Source organism: Sus scrofa, chromosome 4 (genome assembly GCF_000003025.6).
Source record: "Sus scrofa isolate TJ Tabasco breed Duroc chromosome 4, Sscrofa11.1, whole genome shotgun sequence".
NCBI classification, from domain to species: Eukaryota; Metazoa; Chordata; class Mammalia; order Artiodactyla; family Suidae; genus Sus; species Sus scrofa.
This window is the reverse complement of record NC_010446.5, coordinates 18525797-18551690: the sequence shown is the minus strand read 5'-3', so window position 1 is coordinate 18551690 and position 25894 is coordinate 18525797. Positions and strand designations below refer to the sequence as shown.

Sequence of the window (25894 nt, the reverse complement as noted above, 5' to 3'; positions counted from 1 at the left end):
GATGACTACGTTCCCAGGCAAAGAAAAATCTGGATGCCCCATGTGATATAGTAGGAGAGATATACTACTTGTGTTACTAAAGATTTGAGTTCGACTTTAATTATTACCCTGCAAAAAGAGTTTAGCTAAATGGATGAACATTTCACTACACCAGGGAAAAAACTCCTTGGAGAATAATGCTGCTTCTTGATTCTACAAATAATTCAACAGATCGTTTTCTATTCTTGATTCATCCATTGCTCAGAATAGTTTTGTGAAATAAGTAGCATCATAACTTCACAGACTTGAGACACAGAAAATATAAGTGACAAAACCCATGGGTTTAACCTTACTTTGATTTCCTTCTTTTCCTTTGGGGTTTTTATCCCAAGTAAGATCCAGTGATAGAGGAGGAAGTCAGATTTCCTTCCTTAGACAGTTTCTTCAACTTTCTTTTTGTCATAAATAAATTTTAAATACGCATGAAAACTTTTTATTTCAGGGAAAAGACTTTTGCTCTGACACCAGAACTTAGTCCTCGGAAACTTCGTGGTTTACCTTTTGAAAAAGCCTCAGTGTGCCATTATCATGGAATTGAGTAAGTTTTTTACTTTCACTTTACTCTTCTATGTGTTGTTAATAATGTAGCTTATCTTATGTGAATGTGAAGAGTAACTGTAATAAAATAATATAAATTGAAATAGTCAAAAATATGTCAGAGAGCATCGGCAAACAAAGCAGTACATATGCAAATAATTTGTCTTCTATTGGGAAAAAAAGTTATTTGCTGATTAATCAGTTTTACTTTTAAACATCCTATTATTAGTTACAAGATATTTTAGTTAAAATTATTTTGGTCCCTACATTGGAAATGTATATTTACACTACTGGTCACATTAATATTCCTGAGTCATTGTAATCACTCAGAAACTCTTAGATGAAATGTGTTCTCATTTGCAACATGTTAATTATGTGTACATTTTTATGGAATTTTAATTGACCAGTTTGAATAAAATTTCAAAGGATTCTCTTGCTTAGAAGAATTAGCAGTTTCCGAGATAATGCACATCTACTGTTTTCACAAGGACAAGAAGTAGAATGATGGAGGTAATGTGTTTTATGTTAAATTTGCAAGACCTTAGCAATTCTTTTTGCAAACCATTTCACGTTCTTAAAGCAAAACATTATTTTTTATTGATTTTCCATAAATGAAAATAGAAAAGGACATGATTTTACCTTAAATTCTCAGAAGCGGCTTTTAATTTATCAGCGAACAACTGAAACATACTATTTTGGTTGTCTGGTAAACTTAATCTTCTCACAAACTTTAAAGATACTTTACTGACAGTCATTCAGTCAGGGCTAAAGATACAAAAGACTTTAAGATAACTATTTCTGCCCTTAAGAAGCATATAGCCTTGGAGTTCCCGTCGTGGTGCAGTGGTTAACAAATCTGACTAGGAACCATGAGGCTGCAGGTTCGATCTCTGGCCTTGCTCAGTGGGTTAAGGATCCGGCATTGCTGTGTGCCGTGGTGTAGGTCTCAGACTCGGCTCAGATCCCAAGTCGCTGTGGCTCTGGCATAGGCTGGCGGCTACAGCTCTGATTAGACCCCTGGCCTGGGAACCTCCATATGCCACGGGAGCAGCCCTAGAAAACGCAAAAAAAAAAGACCAAAAAAAAAAGAAGAAGCAGCATATAGCCTAGTAGGGGAGAAAGAAAGAAACACATGATTTTAGTGGAGTATAAATAGTATTAAAACACTAGTATCTAACTCTGCCTAGTGCATGGGACAAATGCATACCAGGAACTATTTGAGAGAATTTCAAAGAGGACATCTGAACTGCGTTTGAGGGAATGAAGAGTTGACCTGCCCAAAAAGGTGGTATGTGTGGGAGGAAGGAAGTACAGAGGTATGGATGCTCGGAAGAGGAAATAGCATTTTGTTTCGGAATAAGAGTCACAGCATGTTGTCCTACACTGAGACCAGAGTCATGAAGATCAGTGTTGACATGGGAGGAGGACTGATCTTTCTTTTTTGAGGCAGTGAAAAAACATTATTTTTAAAGCATGAAATTATATGCTTGGGTTTGTGCAATTGAAAGAAATCTCATCTTTTGGTAAGTTGAGTTGAAATATTTTAAGCTAGAGATGTAAAAGGACTAAAATACTATCAAGACAGTGAAAACAGGAAGGAGAATACAAACTTAAGAGCTATCTAAAGAACATAACAGATCAAGTAGATGCTAAAGATGAGAAAAAGGAGATAAGAATTGCTTTAAGGTTTGTAGCCTAGGCACTTTGGATAGGTGGCAGTAGCACCTGAGAAGGTACGGAAAATTACACAACAGGTCATTGTAGGAATGTTTAGTTTCCTTTTAAATAAAATGTATTTTGTTTAAAGAATATGTAAAGTTATATAAAATTTGATACGAGAGGCAAACATTTTTGGTTACTTTATTTTGGGGCATCAAAATTAAATTCCCTGCTAAACTCAGGGGCAAGAAAAAGATACCTGCTATCACTACTTTTTTCTTTTTTAATTATTTTTCTCTATATTCCAGCCAATCATTAAAATAAGAAAAACCAAAGAGTTTAAAAGAGTTACATGTATTTAAAAGGATATCAAAAGAAATGTTTTGTATTTACTTCTTGTTTTGCAGAGTAGAGACCGGAAAGACCATTAGAAGTAGTAGAATTTGTAAGGTGGCCAGTGATAAAATATACACAAAAAGGCACTAGTTTTCCTCTAAACTAGTCATTTCCCATTTTTAACAGGATGAAAATGATTCCATTCAAAATAGCACATAAAATCGTAAATACTAGAAGTATTCTTGTAAGAAACGTAGAATGGGAAAATTTGCAAGTAACATGTATTAGGTGACCGAAAAGCAACATTGATTACTTAGGGGAAACACACTTTGTTTCTCTGTAAGAAGATTCTTGTTATTGATGTTAATTCTCCTGAAATCCTTTTGCTGAAATAATTCTATAATTTATCTGGAAAGAAGTCTCCTCTCTTTTGTTTAAAGAATGAGATAAATTTTATATATCCAGGGGATTTTGTTATAAGGCTATTATAATTACAGTGTGGGACAGGACATAAATAGAAATTCCAAGGGAAAAGCAAGAATACATGAGAATTTGATCTAATAGAAGAACTTTAAATCAGAGGGCAAAAGAAAAATGTTCTGTAGATAGTAGTAAGAACGTTGATTAAATGTTCAAGTAAAAATAAATCTGAAATGATTCCTACTTCACACCAAATATCAAAATAAATCCCAGCTGTATTAAGAATTAAAAGTGAAAAGCTGTGAAAGGAAAGAACTAGCATAAAATATAGGGGAAGATCTGTTCTAGCAGAGGAAGGAGCCAAAAAAGAAAAGAGTGATGGATTTCTCCTCATTTTAAGACAGCAATGTCAGTCATCAATAGAAACAAGATTAAAAGTACAGATTAAGTTGAGGAAAATATTTTTTTTAACATAAATAGGAAGGCATTTTTTTTATAACTAAAGAATGGCTTACAAGTAATAAGAAAATAAGACAATACCCCTATGGAAGAGTTGGCAAACCATTTGTTTATCAAAAAGGAAATACATATGGCCAATTCACAAGCAAAGTTGTTTACTTCACCAGTTTTTAAAATTCACATTAAGAATGCAAATTGAAACAACAGTGAGGATCCTTTGCACACATAAAGTTGTGTTGGTGGTAAAGGGACGTGAGTAAGCCAGCTTGGAGTATAAATTACAGTCTGTCTAGGGGCTGCTCAGCAATTTACCAAAAGCCATGCAAGTGTTTCTGACATCAAATTGATTATACTTAATGATAAAATTAGTATGTATACTGAAAGTTATTATGCAAGGGTATTTTTCATAGTTTTATTTAAAATAAGCATGGGAAATAATGGCTAACTGTAGCGGCTTGGTTAAATAAATTATAGTACATCCATGAAATAAAATTCTATACAGCCACCAGAATGCCTAAAATGAAAGACTGATACATGTTGACAAGTACATGGAATAATCAGAACTCTTCAACATTGTTGTCGGTGGAAGTATAAAATGATATATCTACTTCAGAAAAGATCTGTCGGTTTCTTTTAAAACTAAACATACTCAGACCCTATGACTTAGCAATTCCAAAACTAGGCACTTTCCTAAGAAAAATGAAAATGTAACACCACAAAAAGACTTGTTAAAGACCCTACAGAGCAATTTTATTCATAATAACCCCAAACTGGCCTTAGGTATGCATTCATAGAATTGATAAATTAACTGATATATGTATACAAAGCAGTGCTACTCAAGAGTAACAAGGAACAATATATGTACACATGCAATGACATTAAACTTCTGTCTGTCTGAATGTGAAAAAAACAGTTGCCATAAGAACTTGAGGACTTCAAAAAGTGAAACTGCCTGCCCCCATAAGCAAATAAACAAATTTAGCTGTGACTCTGTTTTCTTTTCTGTAAATTCATGCTCCTTCGGCTGGGGCCATTGAGATCAAACTAACAAAGTTACAAGAGGTGAGCAGTGATTCCAGAAACATACTTTTTTTTTTTTTTTTTTTTTTAAGATTTGGATATGTAGCGTGGGGGCCTATTCATGTTAAACAAAAACATCCAAATTTTTAGTTCATGTGTAACTTTAAAGTCAGTACGAAACTGCGAAAAAAGTTCTCTCTTCTTAGGTTGCTGTAAGTAAGGCTTTGAGTCCTTGAGCTATTCCTCTGCTCAGACATAAGGAATATTTGGAAAAAACACATAAACTGCTCAAGTGCAAATCAGTGTTTTCTTACGGCAAAATGACATGTGTCGACTGTTGGCTTGTTTGTTCTCCACTTACCCCCGGAGTGTAAGATACCCTTGATTGTAAGATGCACTGTTTTCTTTAACAACAAATCGAACTCTGCTGTCAAACTGTGACAATCAGTTGGCCACACAGCCTCTTGTTGCTCTGCAATTTCTTTCATCCATTCCAAGAGATTTAGCAGTTTCCCAGCCTTCATCGGCATTACTTGGTGTTTGCCAAGCAGTATTTTGCCTATTTTGTCCTTATATAACAGCAACAGCAGATCTAAATAGCAGAATAGCAATCTTCTTACAAGTGTTTTTCCTTCTTCGGACACAAAGCATTTGGTCATTGTTTTGCAGGAAAATATGGACGTGTACTCATTCATTTAGCAGTGAATTTTTACTTCACTATTTTCAAATATGCACCCTACTACTCAGTTTCTGTTCCTTACTTATTCACAAAGATACTTTTTGTTTCAATGCCAAATCGTAGTAAAATCATTTTGAAGACATTTTAAATAGCAATTAAAGTCAACATGCCCGGTGCACATAATTCAGTTGGAGACACGTCATCATGAGCAGCTGTGATCAAGAGATGTTAAAACTGGAAGAAAAAAATCTGCATCTTAGAATCAAAATCCTAGAGTAAAAAAAAATATGCATTTGGAGTCCAACTGCATTTTTTTCCTCTCAAAAAATTTCTGCAGCCTAATCAGAGGTTACATTTCCTCTTCCTTAGAACCTTCCCTTAACATTTATGGTTTCTTAATTGTATTTTAGATTCTGTCAGCTACCCAGGGCAGAAATAGGACTCATCTGTAATCCTTAGGGTTGCTGCTGATTTTTAGTGAAATGTATTTTATTAAACAACAAACTTGAGAAAAATGTCAGAGAATTGAGAGACTTCGGATCTAGTCACTTTTATGTAGTTAACATTCTGAAATAGGAGCTGTTTTCTCCCCTGTTAAATTAAATTATTGGGTTGTATCACAGATTTCTTCCAGTCCTAGCTATACTTTAGAATCACCTCGGTAGCCTTTTAAAAAATGTCTCAGACGGAGTTGAACACCAGATAGCAAAATCAGAAACTCTGGGCACATAGACCAGGCATCAGCATTTCATGGAAACCCTGCAGATGATTCTAACGTTCCACCATGGTTTGACCCCTGAATAAGAAGATCCTTACACTGTACCTGAGAGATTGTATGTATACTCAATTGGTGCAGGTCTGACTCCGAGGTCACCAACCTGCGTTGGAATCCTGGCTATGGCACGTACCATCAGCATAGCGTCAGCTTGGCTGTGGGAGAACATCAGGCTGCTGTGACAGTGGTGATGATAATGGCAGCAGCCTACACTCACTGACTGCCTTGCTTGCGTGTTCTGTGCTCACGTCTGCCCATTCAGGGAATCCCCACAAGCGCTCTTTGAGATAACTGCTGTGAATCTCATTTTGCAGATGAGGCAGTAATAGCATAGATAAAGTGAAGTAGTTTGGCCAAGTTCATACAGCTGATTGGTGAAGAGCCAGATTTAAATCCAGGGAGTCCGGCTCTCCAGTCTGCACTCTTAGAAATCAAGTGTGTGTCACAAGGGAAAGAGAAAGTCCTTAAAACCTCCGTCAGGCAGTCAGAGGCCAAGGTAATGAATACTCTGAGTGTTGAACTAAAAGCTTATGGATCCAAAGTTCTGACTTAAAGGAACTTCTTAGAATGTTGCAAGAGGAAAGATAACAGAAAAAGGTTTTAATCCTGTCTGTGAACCCCTTTATGTTTCCTTTTGCAAGGTCAGACGACTCATTGGTGATTTTCTTGATATGTTCACGTATTGTACTTAACATGGAATTTAAGTTCAGAGGCATTCCCTGAGCAAACATCTCATCGATTTCTTGAATTAGATTTAGCTACAAAGCAGATGCATAAGAATGCTGAAGTGTTTGAAGGAAAATTTGTCAGTCAGTCAATAAGGTGGAAGTGGGTTTCAAAGGGAAATTTCAAAATGTTCCGAGCTGTGTTTGGTGAGCCAGTTTTAGAATGCCTTTATACCCTGTTAATCTTTGCGTTGAAAATAAACTTGCCCTTTCTAACAAAAGTCAGCATTTCACGTTGTTACATATCAGCCATGCTGAGAAATTACAGGTTGGTAGAGATTTAAAAAGTATTAAAACAGCAGCTGTATTATTTTGAAAATAAGCCAGAGGATTAACTTAATCTGTTGCCAAGAAACAGTCAAAGAGGAATCAGATTGTACTTCATGCTTTTTTTTTCAAATCTTTTGCCATGTCATACATAGCCAGCTGGAAAAAACTGAACCTGGGAGGGAAGTCGGCCATTCACTCAACCTTCCAACAAATATTATGAAGTTCAGTAAGAACTTTTTAAATTGGAGTTCCCGTCATGACGCAGCAGAAATGAATCCGACTAGGAACCATGAGATTGCGGGTTCAATCCCTGGCCTTGTTCAGTGGGTTTAGAGTCTGGCATTGCTGTGAGCTGTGGTGTAGTTGGCAGACGCATCTCGGATCTGGCGTTGCTGTGGCTCTGGTGTAGGCTGGCAGCTATAGCTCCAATTTGACCTCTAGCCTGGGAACCTCCATAAGGGCAGTTGTGGCCCTTAGGGAAAAAAAAAAAAAAAAACTCTTTAAGTAAATGTTTTGCTCTTTCCTAATTGGCAAGGAAAAGCCCATTGCTGCTGTGGAGTCTAATTTTAGAGAGCTTTCTCTTGTTTAGATACTGCTTGGATGACCGAAAAGCATTAGAAAGAGATGGGGGATTTTCTGAACTTCAGTCTCGTCTTATTCGTTATGAAACTCAAACGACCTGCACCCGAGAAAGTTTTCCAGCACCTGCTGTGCTGAGCCCGCTTCCGTCTCCTGCAGTTCTCTCTGAACCTGGAAGTGTCCCTGATGGAGAAGCTTTACAAAGTGAACTCCGTCCCGAAGCATCCCGATTAAAAAGGAGATCAAAAGATCTGAATTGCCTTTATCCCCTCAAAAGGTGATGTATTAAGTGCATAAAAGTAGTATCTTGACAGTATTTTAGCCATGAGGAATTTTTTTTTTTCATATTAATCCTTCATATTTTAAACTTGCCTTCTGTATGGATTTTAGATTAATTCTTTCTTACCAGGAATTTTTTTGTTTGTATTGCGAGCGGTTGACAGTTATGCTTATAAGTTATAAAGACAAATGACTTGGAAAAAACACATTGTTTCTTGCTTTATATGCTAATATACAGTCCATTAGCACGAGATATTGTAAAGTTTTTAAGCCATGGAACACTGGCAGTCTTAACTAACAGATTAAGCAAGAGCTGTTCTGCTGAAGAGGGTTTGGGATACAGTTTTCCTGTTAGCTTTCCTCTCACCGTTTCCTACCTGCATTGGCCCCCTTAAATCAGGGTTTCACAAGGTACTGTTGTAAAATAACATGTTTCATGTAAAATGTAGCTTTAAAGCCTACGTAATAATGCATTAAAAATGAAACTTTTCAGAGTCCCTGTTGTGCGGGTTAAGAACACGATATAGTGTTCATGAGGATGCTGGTTCGATCCCAGGTCTCACTCAGTGGGTTAAGGATCCGGTGTTGCCGCAAGCTGCAGTGTAGCTCACAGATATGGCTCAGATCTGGTGTTGCCATGGCTGTGGTGTAGGCCAGCAGCTGCAGCTCTGATTCAACCCCTAGCTCAGGAACTTGCATATGCCACAGGTGTGGCCATAAAAAGAAAAAATAAAAAGTATAAATAAATAAATGAATAAAACTTTTCTAGATACTTATTTGCTAGCTAAATAAAATAGCTAAATGCTTGAACAGAAATAGGACGTTTATGAAATAAAAACTCTAATTTCTATTGTATAAAATTAGTATCTTGACTATTTTAGCCATGGGGATTTTTTTTTATATTAATCCTTCATATTTTTAACTTGCTTTCTGTATAGATTTTAGATTAATTCTTTCATACCAGGAATTTTTTTGTTTGTATTGTGAGCAGTTGACAATTATGCTTAAAAGTTATAAAGATTTTTTTTTTTTTTGGCTGTGCCCGTGGCGTGTGTAGGTTCCCAGGCCAGGAATCAAACCCACACCATAGCCGTAAGTAGAGTAAAAACAGTGACAATGCTAGATCCTTAACCCACTGAACTACATGGGAACTCCGTGTTTATATATCTTTAGAACCTTTGTCAAATTTAGATCTTAGAGCCCTAAAACAAACCTTAAATTCTTACTGTATGTAAACCTTTCAAAAAGTATGAAATATCTTAAAGTGAAACTTTCAGCACTTTTTTGGAACAGTTAAAAATATTAGAATACTGTTTCCCTGATAAGGAGTTACTAAATTATTTTCATGAAGACTGTATAAATTCATGGTACTTTTTACACTTAATCAAGCGAAAAAGTAAATCTGTTAACATTTAGGATACTCTATTTTGTAATAATATTTTTCTTTCTGACTGTGACTGATAGATACATGTTCCAGAAAAGAAAGTACACTGTGGCCTAGCTGAGTTAGCTGCGTTGGAAAATATAAGACCTTTTCTTGTAAAAGGAAATTTTAACATTTTAGAAAGACTGAAGCAAGAGCCAGTTTTATAGTTTTATTTGTATTTGTTGTGACACTGTTATTTAGGAGTTCCCTTCATGGCTAAGCGATTAAGGATCTGGTGTTATCACTGCCGTGGCTTGGGTCCCTGCTGTGGCACAGGTTCAGTTCCTGGCCCAGGAACTTCCGCATGATGCAGACATGAACCAAAAAAGACCCCCAAAACAGAAAACACTGTTATTTATTTTGCACAGGTAGCTGCATAGCTACAACAGGCATGCTTATTATGATTTCTTCCGAAAAATTATCTCAATAGAAAAGTATAAGTACTTAACAGATGAATACCAAGTTTGTAAATGGCACCACCTAGAATACCATCCCTGATTTATGTGGGAAATTGTAAATTGATGGGGAGGGGGACAGAGATACTGCTCATTGCTTTTCCTGTTAGCGGAAATCCTAGAATGTTATTTATTGCCTTCCATGTTCTAATCACTCATGTGAAGAACTAAGGGAACAACTCTATAAAATGATATTGATTGGTTATTTAAGGCAGTAGTAGCAAGAAGTTTTGTTTGATTTCTTAGATTTATGTGTCAATGGTTATAGTTGTTATATTTAGGACAGAAAGTGGTCTTCATTGTTGCTTCACTTAACCTTTGTCTTTGATATTTTCCCCACAATAGACTTGCGAAATCTGAAAGTTCGGATTCTCTTCTTTCTCAGACAAGTGGCAGTACTAAACCTCATCCTCCCGCAGTGACATCCAGGAGGCCACGGGCAGAGCGATCATTATCTGTGACTTGTCCGTCTATTTCAGTTCTTAGCTCTGAAACTCCCAAAGTTGCTACAAAGGTCAATTCAGGACAAAAAAGTACGCATCTATCAAAAACATCAAGGCCCGCTAAGGAATCGAGATCACAGAAACACACACGGGTAAAGATTTGTTTCCTGACTCTCATAGTTCTGCATAGGAAGTCATTTCCTTATTTGACTCATTTAAAATGTTTGTCTAGGAGTTCCCTGGTAGCCTAGCAGTTAAGGATTGGGCATTGTCACTGCTGTGGGTTGGGTCATTGCTGTGGCACAGATTCATTCCCTGGCCCAGGAACTTCTTCATGCTGTAGCCATGGGCCAAAAAAAAAAAAAGTTCATATTAAAATATGAGTGAAATGAAATGGTATCTATAATTTACTTTAAAATAATTCAGTGCAAGAAGGATAACAGGAAGAGGGGGTGGGAGTATAAAGGAAACAGAATTAGCCACAGATTGATCCTACTTGAAGCTAATTGATAAATCAAGATAAGGGCTTCTTGTAAAATACTCTTTTTATTGTACAGTGCTTAAAGTTTCCCATAATAAAAAAATAAGTACACACCTATATATGCTTACTGTGTATACCTTTTACATTCAGATTTTAATTTAAGATATTCCTGACAGATATCCTGTGACACGTGTGATCATGTCACAGTTTCAGATCTCTTTTCTTCGTGGTGGTGTTGTCTTAATGAGCTTATTTGTCTTTAATGTGCTGCATGGTTGTTTTGATTCACAGAACTGTGCTCTAAAGCTAAAATAATATGTTTGTACCTTTCCCAAGAAAAATTAGTGGTATGTTATGTTCTATTCAAGATATTGAAAGAAGTAGTTACTGCAACCCTGAAGAAACACAGGATTACTGAAGATCATGAATGCTTCGTTCCATGCAGCCAGCGCCTCTTTGAAATCTCCAAGTTCTATCTAAAGGTACAGTCCTTTCTTCTGATGGCAACATCAAGATCACGTTCTAGTATTCCTATTTGACACAAGATAATATTGAGTCTTTTTTACACTGATAGCTTATAATGTGTTGCCAATTTTTTTTTTAATGGAGGTAGAGAAATTGGAGTCAAAGTATTTTATATTTGAGAGTTTCCCAGTGGCTCAGCAGGTCAAGGACCTGGCGTCACCTCTGTGGCTCATGTTGCTGCTATGGGGCAGATTTGATCCCTGGCCCCAGAATTTCTGAATACCACAGGCTTGGCCGAGAGAGAGTGTGTATGTTTATTTTTTTATTTTTTTATTTTTTTTGTCTTTTTGTCTTTTGTTGTTGTTGTTGCTATTTCTTGGGCCGCTCCCGCGGCATATGGAGGTTCCCAGGCCAGGGGTTGAATTGGAGCTGTAGCCACCGGCCTACTCCAGAGCCACAGCAAGGTGGGATCCGAGCCGCGTCTGCAACCTACACCACAGCTCACGGCAACACCGGATCCTTAACCCACTGAGCAAGGGCAGGGACCGAACCCGCAACCTCATGGTTCCTAGTCGGATTCGTTAACCACTGCGCCACGACGGGAACTCCTGTATGTTTATTTTATATTTGATTTTTCTCATATAAAGAGAACTACACTCACAGCTTTAAGCGAGTTTCTGATTACAACTGCAGCTTGACCACATGCATTCTATTTCTTTCCCTTCTCAACTCTCTCAAGAAAAACAATATTAAAGGTACAAAAGCTAAGAAAAGAGGAAAGAAAAAATGTGGAAGTGTTTTTATACACTGTTGTACATGATAGCATGGTGTAGCACAGTAAAAGAAGTGACAGCCAGAGTTCCCGTCATGGCTCAGTGGAAACGAATCTAACTAGGAATCATGAGGTTGTGGGTTCCATCTCTGGCCTCACTCAGTGGGTTAAGAATCTGGCGTTGCCATGAGCTGTGGTGTAGGTCGCAGACACTGCTCGATCTGGCGTTGCTATGGCTCCGGCGTAGGCCAGTGTCTATAGCTCCGATTTGACCCCTAGCCTGGGAACCTCCATATGCTGCAGGTGTGGCCCTAAAAAGGACAAAAAAAAAAAAAAAAAAAAAAAGAAGTGACAGCCTAAATGCCTGCTTGGCGCACACCAGTGAGAGTCAAGCCAGTTCAACCGACCTGGTCTCTGACCTGCTCAGGACTTGGGGACACCAGGTATCATGGAAAGCAGGGGCAAGGTTCCAGGTGAAAAACACGGGAGTTAAATCCGTGTTTAAGATCCACAAAATGAACTGGGAAACCTTCAAGTTGCCCGGCACCCCTTTCCCCCTCAATGTTAACTACAGGTAAGTATATTACACATAATTTTTCTCTCCCCCAGCCCCTGTGACAGTGCAGGAAATAGTCTGTAGAGAAAAGGAATTGGAGGCCACAGGGAAAAGGCCAACTGGCCCCTCAATACCCTACCTTGTAATACTACCGAAGATCAAGCTCTGTACAGACAGAGCTTTATTATTTCATTTTAAAATGACTGGACAGCCAAGAATTAGCAGACTTTTGAGGAAAGCTTCTAACACAACAGATGCCCAAATATAAAGGAACAAAGGGAACTCTGAAGGCACAGAGAGCTGAAGGAAACTTCATAAAACGGTATTGTCGCAGAAAGAAGATAATTGTGTGCACAAAACTGGAACAGTACTGTTTCCAAAAACCATAGAACATGAAGGCACCTTGAAATTAAAAATATAAAATCAATACAATAGAAAGGCTGAACAGGTGAGATTAAGAAATTTACCAGAAATGAGTATTACTGACAAAAACATTGAACACAGGATAAAAAAAAAACAGGAGGATTAATCCAAAAGATCCAATATACTAGTAACAGGAGTTTCAAAATGGAGATAAGAGGAGAGAAAACCCAAAAATATAACAGAAAGTCTTCTAGAACTGCAGGACACAAGCCTCCTGCTGGAATGGGCACACAGCTTGTCCAGCCTTGTGGACGACATTCTACAAGCCACATCATTGTGGAACCTCACGTCTCCTGGGGTAGAGAGAACATTTCCTAAAAGCTTCCCAGGAGAGAACGTAGTTTACATATAAAGAATAAGAGTGGCATCGGACTCCCCTGCAGTAACATTATACAGCAGAAGACAGTGGAACAGCGTCTTCAAATTCTAAGGGAAGGTGATTTACCTAGTAGTTTCTACCTGGTCTAGAAAGCAATCAAGTATGAAGGTTCGATAAAGATACTTCCACACACGAAAGGTCTGAAGAAATGTGACATTCATGTTACCCGTTTAAAGAATCTGTGAGGAGACGAAATCCAATACAACAAGGGACTGGATCAAGAAATAAAAGAAAAACTAACCTAGACTGGGGAGTGGAACGAGGCCTCAGGAGCATTTGAACCAAATTGGAGCAGGCTGTGGGAGAAGGCTCCTCAGCTTAAAAAAAAAAAACAAAATACAATTAAAAAAAAAAAAAAAGCTGAAATGAGAGATGATCCAGGATCCTTGAGTGTTTGAAGAACTTTGCTGTACACTTAATCTCTTATAGCATTGTGGGCATGGGGGCAGAATTATGCACATGGAAAACTAAGCAAATGTGGCTGAACACAGGATAAACAAAACATTAGATGAAAGAGAAATGACAGCTGTAATACATGCGTTAGCTAGGACCAAACTGTATTTGCTTAGGTACACTAATACAAACATGGACTATTTCCTAATCAAAAAGATTATGGTGCAGCTGTTATTGAGAGGAAGAGAAGCGGGGGGAGGAGTTGGAGACCCAAGTCTCTGATAACAGGAGTCACTGTCTAAAATTGTTGAGTCACAAAAAAAATAAATAAATGAAATTGAGTCACGAAGTATCAGTATAAGCATTTTCTGTAGAAACATGAAGGTATAAATAAGAGAAAGAATGAAATGGACTCCTTCAATGGAGAGCAGAACTTGGAAGTGCAGCAAGGGACTGGTTTTCTAAAAAATGCAACTGAATTTTTTTTTGTAATTTTATAATCTAATTTGATAGAGTCATTAACTTTTTAAAAGTCAGAGGTTTCAGTTTTGTTTCCTGTATCATTCCCTCTTCGTGGTAGAGTAAAATAGCCCTAAAGAGAGAGAAGAAGGGTATTTTATCTGAAGAATAAACTGTACATTCATTTCCTGAGTAATGAAGCATTAGTGGCTACTCATAGTTGAGGATGGGGCTTAGGTTTGATCAGTGCTATTGGGTGTCTGAGATTAGAGCAACATGGATTTATGTAGATATGTATGTATTTTGGTTAGAGTTCTTTGACATTTCAAGATGGAACTAAATTATAACCTATTACTTTGATTTTTTTAGTATTATTTCCCTCCACATTAATACTTAAGGAATAATTCAGGATCATCTCAAGTTATTTAATATGACTTATTCTGTGTAATGTGCAAATTTAAGATGCTATATTTTGTTATGTTTAGGATCTGAAAACTTCAAGGGGACTGTTTGAAGAAATGAAGAAAACCGCAAACAACAATGTTGTACAGGTAAATAAATTATTCCCCCAAAACTACATTCATTTCAATTGCTATTTTATTTCAGGGTAGCTATGATGCTGTAATACATGCAGTAAGAATTAGTGAGTGGTCTTTTCAACTCTGTCCCTGTGACCACTCTTTAAAATAGTTAATAATAGACTTATGCAAGCAGAGTGTTTAGGAGTATTTGAGAGGTTTCTCTGTTAACAAAAGAGCTTCTAAAGTGATGTTAAGAAAGAAAAAAAAAAAAAATCCAGAGAACTGGAAAAGTTGATCCATTTTTGATTAGCTGTTTTCAAAGTTTAATTTTTTTTTTAGTGGTCCTTTGAAAACATATTTTCAAATAAAGGTGAGAAGAATAGAGCAGAATCTTCAATTTATCCAGTGAGAAAAGTATGATATTCTGCAGTGGAAGTTCAGCAAAAATTGTTCCTCAGTAAGAAAGAAAAATGTGGAGGTTTTTTTTTCCATTAAAAAATTTATGATTAGAGTTCCCTAGTGGCTTGGTGGGTTAAGGATCTGGCATTGTCACCACTGTGGTACAAATTCCATTCCTGGCCCAGAAATTTCCACATGCTATGGGCATGGCCAAAGACAAAAAAAAAAAGCAAACAAAAATTATGATATAATACATAATATGTGTACACATATGCAAAGAAACACATACAGTTAAAAAAAACAATTATAAAAGAGAACACCTTGGAATCACTATTCAGGCTGGGAAATAAAACATTGCAGGGACTTTGGAAGCCCCTAAAGAGTCCCTTCCCTGCCATATCCCACTCCATCACCTCTGGAGGTAACTACTATACTGATATTTTGTGTGTGATAATCATTCCCTTAATTTTCTGTTTTTTTAATTGAAGTATAATTGATGTACAATATTATATATTACACATGTACAGATATAGTGATTCACAGTTTTAAAGGTTATACTTCATTTATAGTTATTATAAAATCTTGGCTATATTCCTGTATTATACAGTATGTCCTTGTCACTTATTTTATTCATAGTAGTTTGTTCCTCTTAATCTCCTGTCCCTATCCTGTCCCTCCCCCTTCCGTCTCTCCACTGGTAATCCCCAGTAAAGTGTATTTTTAATATGTATTTTAAGATTTTGATGTGTTGTTTATTGTTTTAAATTTTCTACCATTCTTTTCTGCAGTTAAACAGTATCTTTTTCTGTCTCTTGTGTTTCCAGTAGAAATGTACCATAATCATATTTTTCCTCCCCCCTAGGTGATTGAATGGGTATTAGAAAAGGCAAGCAAGAAATAACAGAATGATTCTCTTTGGATAATTATTGGATGGAGCTATTATTTCCTACTTCCTACCTTAGTTTGAAAATTATAAATTTCAAACTTTATTCAAAGAATAGGTGTTACAGCTCTAAAGAATTTCATAAATATATGTGTATATAGTTTTGAGGTTGCTGAATTAATGTATATTTTTAATTGTATACTTATTTTATAGTTTTACTATATTTTAATTTTTAAAGTTAATATTTTGTGTATGTTTGAAAATTTTTACTCTTTGTTATTTTAAATATTCTAATAAATAGAAGAAGATATTTCTTTACTTCTTGGTAAATGTCTTTGTTGTTAGACATACTTAAATTACTGGGTCTTAAGTAAGACATTGCCTGTGGCTTCTCTTATGTGTTGTAACAGCATGATTTATTGCATGGCCTCTGATTTACTAGATGTTGGCAAAAAAATTGACACAGCCATATTCCCTTACCCCTGCCCTAGAGCCAGCACTGTTGGAGATATTGGTGTTTGTTTGGGATCAAAAATTAAGAAGGAGCAAATATTGTGCAATTAAGACTGGTGTCTTATAATAATGAAAATGACTACGTACAGATTCCAGCGGGGGGCAGGGGGAATGAATCTTCTCCCATGGCAGAAAATCTGGAAAATACCACAGCTCATGTCAACGCCAGATCCTTAACCCCCTGAGCAAGGCCAGGGATCAAACCTGCGTCCTCATGGATGCTAGTCAGATTTGTTTCCGCTGAGCCACGATGGGAACTCCACGCAAATTTTATTTTTAATGGCGATGTAATTCACATATTATGAAATTTACCCTTTAGAGTGTATAATCTTTCGGTTTCAGTATATCCATAAAGTTGTATAATCATCCCCACTGGCTAATTCCAGAACATTTTATCACCCCAAATGGAGATCCCATGTCTACCAGCAGTGATTTCCTGTTTACCCTGGCAACCACTAAGCTACCTTCTGTTTCTGGATCTGCCTATTCTGGACATTTAATATACGTGGACTAATACAATTTTATGGCCTTTCGTGTCTGGCTTCTTTTACTTAGCATGAGGTTTTCAAGGTTCATCCATGTTCTAGCAAGTATGTCCTTGTATGAATCTCCCACATTTTGTTTATTCATTCATCAATTAATGGTCAGAAAGCAAGAAGTGGTGACATGTACCCAGCTGGATTGCAGAATTACTGCGGACTAGTTAGTGATTAGTCCATTAATGAAAGCAAGTATCTGCGGCAGTTATCTTGTCCCTGCCTCACCATTACATCTTGGATGTATGGGTGGCAGTTAACTTGTTTTTTTTTTTTAGATAACAATATTCTGGGTTTTAAAAGCCATACCCTAAGAATCTCATCTCTATCAGAGCAGATGAAAATCATGAAATATTGGACTTTAGCCAATGTTTAAATGGGGGGGCGGAGAGTAAGTGTATTTTGTATGTAAAAGAAATGAAAAGAATTGCGACCAGAGTGGAGTGAAGTAGGTGAGACATGGACATAAAGCTTTGAGCTCACCTCATCAAGAGATGCAGTTTAGGCGTTCCCATAGTGGCTTAGTGTTAATGAACCTCACCAGTACCCATGAGGATTCAGGTTCGATCCATGGCCTCACTTAGTGGGTTAAGGATCTGACGTTGTTGTGGCTGTGGCTGTGGCGTAGGCTGGTAGCTGCAGCTCCCAATCAGCCCCTAGCCTGGGAACTTATTCATATGCACAGGTGTGGTCCTAAAAAGCCAAAAAAAGAGAGAGAGAGAGAGATGGAGTTTAGTTCCCCAGTCCTTGCATCTGGCCTGGCAATCTGACCTGCTTTGATCAATAAAATATAGCATAAATGCCATGGTGTGAGCCAGAACCTAGGCCCTGAATATCTTGCAGCTTCTGGTTTGCTCTTGTAGAACCTTGCCTGAATATAAGGGAGCCACATGGGCGAACTGGTCCAGCATACTAGACACTGAGAGGCCAGAGAGAAGAGAAGGGAGGTGACCATCTGACAGCCAGCACCGGCTGCAGTGAGGCATCTTGGATCTTCGAGTCTAACAGAATACTCCAGCGACAAACAGCCACGTGAGTGAGCCCAGGTAACCCATGGGATAGTGATAGTATGTTCTAAGCCACTAGGTTGTGAAGTGGTTTGTTCTGTGTGAACATTAGGTTCTATTCATTTTGAAGGATTCGTTGAGAGGCCAGGTACAAGAAGGAAAGTTGCAAAAACTTAACTAAGTCCTTAGTTTATAGACCCGCCTTGAAGGAAAAAGAAATAGCTTCTTTTTGGACTGGATTGGCCTTTCTCATGAGACCTAGAAAACTTAGAGAGGAAGTCTTTCCTTTACTCCTTGTGCAGGTGAAACTTACAGATCAGAGAAGTGAAGGCTTGTCCAAGTGAAGGCTGAATCAGCGCTCTGTCCTCGAGCAGGATGGGCAACATCTCTGAGACTGGAGTCAGGGTTAGAGGCCTTGCCCATCGGCTGCCTGTGCCTGGGGGTGGCCTGATGATGCTTCAGCTCCCACTTATGTCTCGTGCCCACTGGCATCCTTAGTTTTCACTCTCCTTCACTTTTTTTTTTTCTTTTAAGTTATTATAGTTGATTTATAATGTTAATTTCTGCTGTACAGCAATGTGATTCAGCTATGCATATACATATATATATATATACACTTATATATATTTTCATATTTTCCATTATGGTTCATCTCAGGGTATTGACTATAGTTCCCTGTGCTAAACAGTAGGATCTTGTTGTGTATCCATCGTATATATACTAGTTTGCATCTGCTAGTCCCACACTCCCAATCCTTCCCTTCTCCACTCCCTCCCCGTTGGCAAGCTCAAGTCTGTTCTCTCTGTCTGTGACTCTGTTTCTGTTTCGTAGACAAGTTCATGTGTTGCATATTGTAGATCATGATATCCTATGACAACTATCTTTCTCTGTCTGACTTACTTAGTATGAAGATCTCTAGGACCATCCATGTTGCTGCAAGTTCTGCCTTAATCTTCTTGTCATGACATTGTCTCAGCAATGTTTGCAGTTATCAAGTCTTACACCTTGCCTGTAAAAGGCCAGTCTTATGTTCAAGGGAGAAATGAATGGAGGATAAAAGCCCAAAACACAGGGTCCTGCTGCTTTTCTGTTATCAGACAAATGTGTTTGCATACCTTTCTTGGACATGGTTTAATCATTTTATTGAAGTCTTAGACAAGCTTCCCTGAGTAAAATCAAATTTAGTGTAATTTAGAGGACTGTGGGTGAACACAGTAATCAATTTCCAGTCCTATATTCAAATATTCTCTTATTTAAGAGTTTATGAACAGGTTAAAATTATAATTCACCATTATTAGAATGTTATTTACCCATAAAAGGAAAACCTCTTTTAAAAGGGAATTTTTAAATGCATATTTAAGAAGTTCATGTAGGAGTTTCCTGGCGGCCCAACAGAATAAGGATCCATTGGTGTCACTGCTGTAGTTTGGGTCTCTGCTAAGGCGTGGGTTCAGTCCCTTGGCCCAGGAACTTCCGCACACCACAAGTGTTTACCAAAAAAATTTAAAGTTTATGTAATTTAGTGGGGTATTAAATACATAGCTGGAGTTCCCATCGTGGCTCAGTGGAAACAAATCCGACTTTGAACCATGAGATTGAGGGTTCAATCCCCAGCCGTGCTCAGTGGGTTAAGGATCCAGTGTTGCCATGAGCTGTGGTGCAGGTCGCAGATGCGGCTCGGATCTTGCATTGCTGTGACAGTGGTGTAGGCAAGCAACTGTACTTCCAGTTGGACCCCTAGCCTGGGAACCTCCATATGCCGTGGCTGCAGCCCTAAAAAGCAAAAAAAAAAAAAAAAAAAGACATATCGGTGATTCCCAGTCCCATTTCCTAGCAGTAACTGATAGCAAGAAACCCTTTTCTTTAAAAATGTATCCATGCAGAGATTTTCAGACAAGTACAAGCATATAACACATGTCCACTGCTTCTCAACCAAACAGACCCAACACCCTTTTAATGTCCCCTTTGCTATCATCAGGTGACATTCACAAATACTGATCTCAGGCCAAGTTCCCTAGAAGATGAAAGCTGAAGCAAGGATTAGGTGCTGATGCTTTATCTAGGAGACCAGGGCACCTAGGGTGAAGACGAGAAGCAGGCAGAAGGCAGGGAAAGCAGGAAAACAGGCTTGATGATGCATGATGCCATGGGCCACTACTTCTTGAGGCCCCCAGATTTAGCCAGGCACCCGGCAGGCATCTAAGTCACGTGGGTACCTCTCAAGATACAAGGTGCATCCCAGAACCGCATCTCTGAGAAGCACACAGAAAGGAAGCACTAGAGTATTATTTATCTGCCCAGTTCCTTCTGATTATTATGTCCTTTTGGGTCCCACAAAGGTTTATTTATTTATTTATTTATTTATTTTTATTACTCAGTGAATTTTATTACAATTATACTTGTACAACAATCATCACAACCAACTTTTATAGCATCTCCATCCCAAACCCTCATTGCATTGGCCCACCACCCAACTTGTCTCATTTGGAAACCATAGGTTTTTTTCAAAGTCTCTGAGTCAGTATCTGTTCTGCAAAGTTCATTGTGTCCTTTTTTTAGATTCCACATGTAAGTGATAGCATTTCATGTTGGTAACTCATTGTCTAACAGACTTCACTTAGCATGATAATTTCTAGGTCCATCCATGTTGCTAAAAATGCTGTTATTTCTTTCCTTTTAATGGCTGAGTAATATTCCATTCTGTATATGTACCACATCTTCTTGATCCACTCCTCGGTCGGTGGGCATTTAAGTTGTTTCCATGTCTTGGCTATTGTATAGAGGGCTACAATGAACACTGCAGTACATGTGTCTTCTTGAGTCATGGTTTTCTCTGGATAGATGCCCAGGAGTGGGATTGCTGGATCAAAAGGTAATTCTAATTTTAGTTTTCTAAGGAATCTCCATACTGTTTTCCACAGTGGTTGCACCAGTTTACATTCCCACCAACAGTGCAAAGGGTGCCCTTTTCTCCACACCCTCTACAGCACTTATTGTTTGTAGACTCTTTGAAGATGTCCATTCTGGCTGATGTAAGGTGATACCTCATAGTGGTTTTGATTTGCATTTCTCTAATAATGAGTGATGTTGAACATCTTTTCATGGGTTTTTTTTTTTTTTTGCCATCTGTATGTCTTCTTTGGAGAATTGTCTGTTTAGATCTTCTGCCCATTTTTGATGGGGTTGTTTGTTTTTTTGGTATTGAGCTGTGGAAGGTGTTTATAAATTTTGGAGATTAATCCCTTGTCAGTAGATTCATTTGAAAAGATGTTCTCCCATTCTGTGGGTTGTCTTTTCGTTTTGTTTAGGGTTTCCTTTGCTGTGCAGAAACTTTTAAGTTTATTAAGTCCCACTTGTTTATTTTTGTTTTTATGGTCATTACTCTAGGAGTGGATCTGAGAAGATGTTGCTGTCGTTTATGTCAGAGAGTGTTTGGCCTATGTTTTCCTCTAAGAGTTTTATAGTATCTGGTCTTGTATCTATGTCTTTAATCCATTTTGAGTTTATTTTTGTGTATGGTGTTAGGGAGTGTTCTAACTTCATTCTTTTCCATGTGGCTGTCCAGTTTTCCCAGCACCACTTATTGAATGGACTGTGTTTTCTCCATTGTATATTCTTGCCTCCTTTGTCATAGTTTAGTTGCCTGTAGGTGTGTGGGTTTAATTCTGGGCTTTCCATCCTGTTCCACTGATCTATATTTCTGTCTTTGTGCCAGTACCATATGGTTTTTATGATTGTTGCTTTGTAGTATAGTCTGAAGTCCAGGAGCCTGATTCCTCCAGCTCCATTTTTCTTTCTGAGGATGTCTTCGTCTATTCTGGGTCTTTTGTGCTTCCAAACAAACTTTAAAATATTTTGTTCTAGTTCTGTGCAAAATGTCCTTGGTAATTTGATAGGGATTGCATTGAATCTGTTGATTGCCTTAGGTAGTATAGTTGTTTTGATAATTTTGACTCTTCCAATCCAAGAGCATGGTATGTCTTTCTATTTGTGTCATCTTTGATTTCTTTCATCAGCATCTTATAGTTTTCAGAGTACAGGTCTTTTGTCTCTTTAGGTAGGTTTATTCCTAAGCATTTTATTCTTTTTGATGCAGTGGTAAATGGGATTGCTTCCCTAATTTCTCTTTCGGATCATTCATTGTTAGTGTGTAGAAATGCCACCAATTTCTGTGTATAAATTTTATATCCTGCCACTTTGCCAAATTCGTGGATGAGCTCCAACAGTTTTCTGGTAGAGTCTTTAGGATTCTCTAGGTATACTATCATGTCATCTGCAAATAGGGATAGTTTGACTTCTTCCTTTCCAATTTGGATTCCTTTTATTTCTTTTACTTCTCTGATTGCTGTGGCTAGGACTTCCAAAACTGTGTTGAAGAGTAGTGGCGAGAGTGGGTACCCTTGTCTTGTTCCTGATCTCAGCGGGAGTTCTTTCAGCTCTTCACCATTGAGAATGATGTTCGCTGTGGGTTTGTCATATATGGCCTTGATGATGTTGAGGTAGGTTCCCTCTATGCCCACTTTCTGAAGGGTTTTTATTAGAAACGGGTGTTGGATTTTGTCAAAGGCTTTTTCCGCGTCTATTGAGAGGATCATATGGATTTTATTCTTCAGTTTGTTAATGTGGTGTATCACACTGATTGATTTGTAGATACTGAAGAACCCTTGCATCCCTGGGATAAATCCCACTTGATCATGATGTATGATCCTTTTAATGTATTGTTGGATGCAATTTGCTAGTATTTTGTTGAGGATTTTTGCATCTATGTTCATCAGTGAAATTGGCCTGTACTTTTACTTTTTTTGTGATATCTTTGGTTTTGGTATCAGGGTGATGGTGGCCTCATAGAATGAGCTTGGGAGTGTTCCTTCCACTGCAATTTTTTGGAATAGTTTCAGAAAGGTAGGTGTTAGGTCTTCTCTAAATGTTTGATAGAATTCGCCTGTGAAGCCATTTGGTCCTGGACTTTGGATTGTTGGAAGGTTTTTAATCACAGTTTCAATTTCAGTGCTTGAGATTGGTCCATTCATCTTTTCTATTTCATCTTGGTTTAGTCTTGGAAGATGGTAGTTTTCTAAGAATTTGTCCATTTCTTCTAGGTTTTCCATTTTATTGGCGTATAGGTGCAGGTAGTAGTTTCTTATGATCCTTTGTACTTCTGTGATGTCCATTGTAACTTCTTTTTCATTTCTAATTTTATTGATTTGAGTCTTCTCTTTTTCTTGATAAGGCTGGCTAAGGATTTATCAATTTTGTTGATCTTTTCAAAGAACCAGCTTTTTATTTCATTGATCTTTTCTATGGTTTTCTTCATTTCTATTTCATTGATTTCTGCTCTGATCTTTATGATTTCTTTCCTTCTACTAACTTTAGGTCTTGTCTGTTCTCTCTCGAGCTGCTTTAGATATAAAGTTAGCTTGTTTATCTGAGCTTTTCCTTGTTTCCTGCGGTGGGCTTGTATAAAGTATAACTTTCCTCTTAGGATGGCTTTTGCTGCATCCCATAGGTTTTGGAATGTCGTATGTTTGTTGTCATTTGCTTCTAGGTATTTTTTAATGTCCTCTTTGATATCTTCAGTGATCCATTGGTTGTTTAGTAGCATGTTGTTAGTCTCCATGTGTTTGTGTTTCTTGAAGTTTTTTTCTTGTTGTTGATTTCCAGTCATACAGCGTTGTGGTTGGAAAAGATGCTTGATGTGATTTCAATTTTCTTAAAGTTACTGAGGCTTGATTTGTAGTCCAGGATGTGATCAATCTTTGAGAATGTTCTGTGTGCACTTGAGAAGAATGTGTATTCTGCTGCCTTTGGATGGAATGTCCTATAAATATCTATTAAGTCCATCTGGTCTAATGTTTCATTCAGGGCCTGTGTTTCCTTATTGATTTTCTGTCTCAATGATCTATCCCTTGCTGTAAGTGGGGTGTTAAAGTCCCCCACTATGATTGTGTTGTCAGTTTCTCCTTTTATGGTCATTAGCAGTTGCCTTATATATTGTGGTGATCCTATGTTGGGTGCATATATATTTAAAATTGTTATATCTTCTTGTTGGATTAACCCTTTGATCACTGTGTAGTGTACTTATCTCTTAAAATATTCATTTTAAGGTCTGTTTTGTCTGATATGAGTATTGCTAGTTTTCTTTCAATTCCTGTTTGCATGGCATATTTTCTTTCATCCTCTCACTTTCAATCTGTATGTGTCCCTAGAAGTGAAGTGGGTCTCTTGAAGACAGCATATATATGGATCTTGTTTTTGTATTCATTCAGCCAGTCTATGTCTTTTGGTTGGGGCATTTAGTCTACTTACATTTAAGGTAATTTTTGATACGTATCTTCTTTTTGTCATTTTATTAACTGTTTTGGATTTGGTTTTGTTGCTCTTTTTTCTTCACTTCTCTTGTTCTCTTCTCTTGTGGTTTGATGACTATCTTTAGTGTTATATCTGAGTTGATTTTTCTTATTTGTATGTGTATCAATTGCACATTTTTGGTTTATAGTTGCCCTGAAGTTTTTATATAGGAGTCTATGTATATACATGAGATTGTTTTAAGTTGTTGGTCTCTTAGTTGCAAGTGCATCTCCAGTGTCCTGCATTCCTCTTCTCACGATTTTTGATTTTGGTAGCATATTTGTGCATGGGTGATTTCCTACCTTTACTATATATATCCCTTTACTGGTGAGCCTTGTCATTTGTGGTATTTTTGTTTCTAGTTGTGGCCTTTCCTTTTCTACCTAGAGAAGTTCCTTTAGTATTGTTGTAAAGCTGGTTTAGTAGTGCTGAATTCTCTTAGCTTTTGCTTATCTGTAAGGCTTTTGATTTCTCCTTCAAATCTGAATGAGAGCCTTGCTGGTTGCAGTAATCTTGGTTAGAGGTTTTTTTCATCGCATTAAGTATATCATGCCACTCCCTTCTGGCCTGCAGATTTTCTGCTGACAAATCCGCCTATGACCTTATTGGAGTTCCTTTGTATGTTACTTGTTTCTTTTTCCTAGTTGCTTTCAATATTCTAATTTTGTTCAGTTTGATTAATATGTGTCTCAGGGTGTTCCTCCTGGAGTTTATTTTATACAGTACACGTTGTGCTTCCTGGATTTGAGTGAGGGGTTCCTTTCCCATGTTAGGGAAGTTTTGGGCTATTATTTCTTGGAATATTTTTTTTGTCCCTTTCTCTCTTCTCCTTCTGGCACCCCTATATTACAGATGTTGGTGTGTTTAATGTTGTCCCAGAGGTCTCTGAGACTCTCTTCATTTCTTTTCAATCTTTTTTCTCTTTTCTGTTCTGCATCAGTGATTTCTACTAGTCTGTCCTCCATCTCACTTATTCATTCTTCTGCCTCTTGAATTCTGCTGTTGGTTGTTTCTAATGAATTTTTATTTCAGTTATTGTATTTTGCATCTCTGCTTGCTTTAGTTTTAAATCTTGTATTTCTCTGCTCAATGTTTCCTGTAAATTATCAGTCTTTGCCTCCTGTTCATTTCCAGTGTCTTTCATCATCTTCAGCATCAACAGCCTAAAGCCTTTTTCCTGGAGGTTGTCTCCAGATCACTTAGCTGTTTATATGGGTTTTTTTCTTTCTCCCTTATCTGAGTTATAGTTCTCTGCTTTTTCATTTTTATAGGGTTTTGGTGTGGTGTCCTTTTTGCAAACAATAGAGTTGTAGCCCCTCTTATTTCTGGTGTCTGCCCCCCTTGCAGCTGAAGTTGGTACAGGGTCTTACTGTAGGCTTCCTGATGGGTTGGACTGGTGCCTGCCTGCTGCTAGGTGGGGCTGATTCCTATCCCTCTGGTGGGTGGGGCTTTTTCTCTGGGTGAGAATAGAGGCTGTATGCTTTGGGGGTCTTTAGCCAACCTGTTTACTGATGGGGTGGGGCTGTGATCCCACCTGGATTTTTGTGTGGCCTGGGGCTTCTCAGCGCTGATGGGTGAGGCCAGATTTTCACAAAATGGCCATCTCCTCAGAAACACATGCTGATGAATATTCCTGAGAGCTTTGCATCCAAAGTCCT

At 37.8% G+C, this 25894-nt stretch overlaps 1 protein-coding gene across 2 annotated transcripts in view; it reads left to right on the top strand.

The window, feature by feature from the left end:
• The window catches only part of MTBP (MDM2 binding protein), a 75502-nt gene extending 57012 nt beyond the window's left edge, over positions 1–18490 (top strand). The window contains exons 17-22 of one of the 2 annotated variants that reach the window (XM_021088982.1): positions 482–577; positions 7509–7775; positions 10004–10253; positions 10951–11064; positions 14515–14580; positions 17745–18490. In XM_021088982.1, coding sequence (XP_020944641.1) covers positions 482–577; positions 7509–7775; positions 10004–10253; positions 10951–11064; positions 14515–14580; positions 17745–17756 — 805 coding nt within the window. In that variant the 3' untranslated portion in view covers positions 17757–18490. Of the gene's footprint in view, positions 1–481; positions 578–7508; positions 7776–10003; positions 10254–10950; positions 11065–14514; positions 14581–15811; positions 16512–17744 lie in introns of those variants that run through there. The other variant, XM_001924836.4, reaches the window with a different exon arrangement.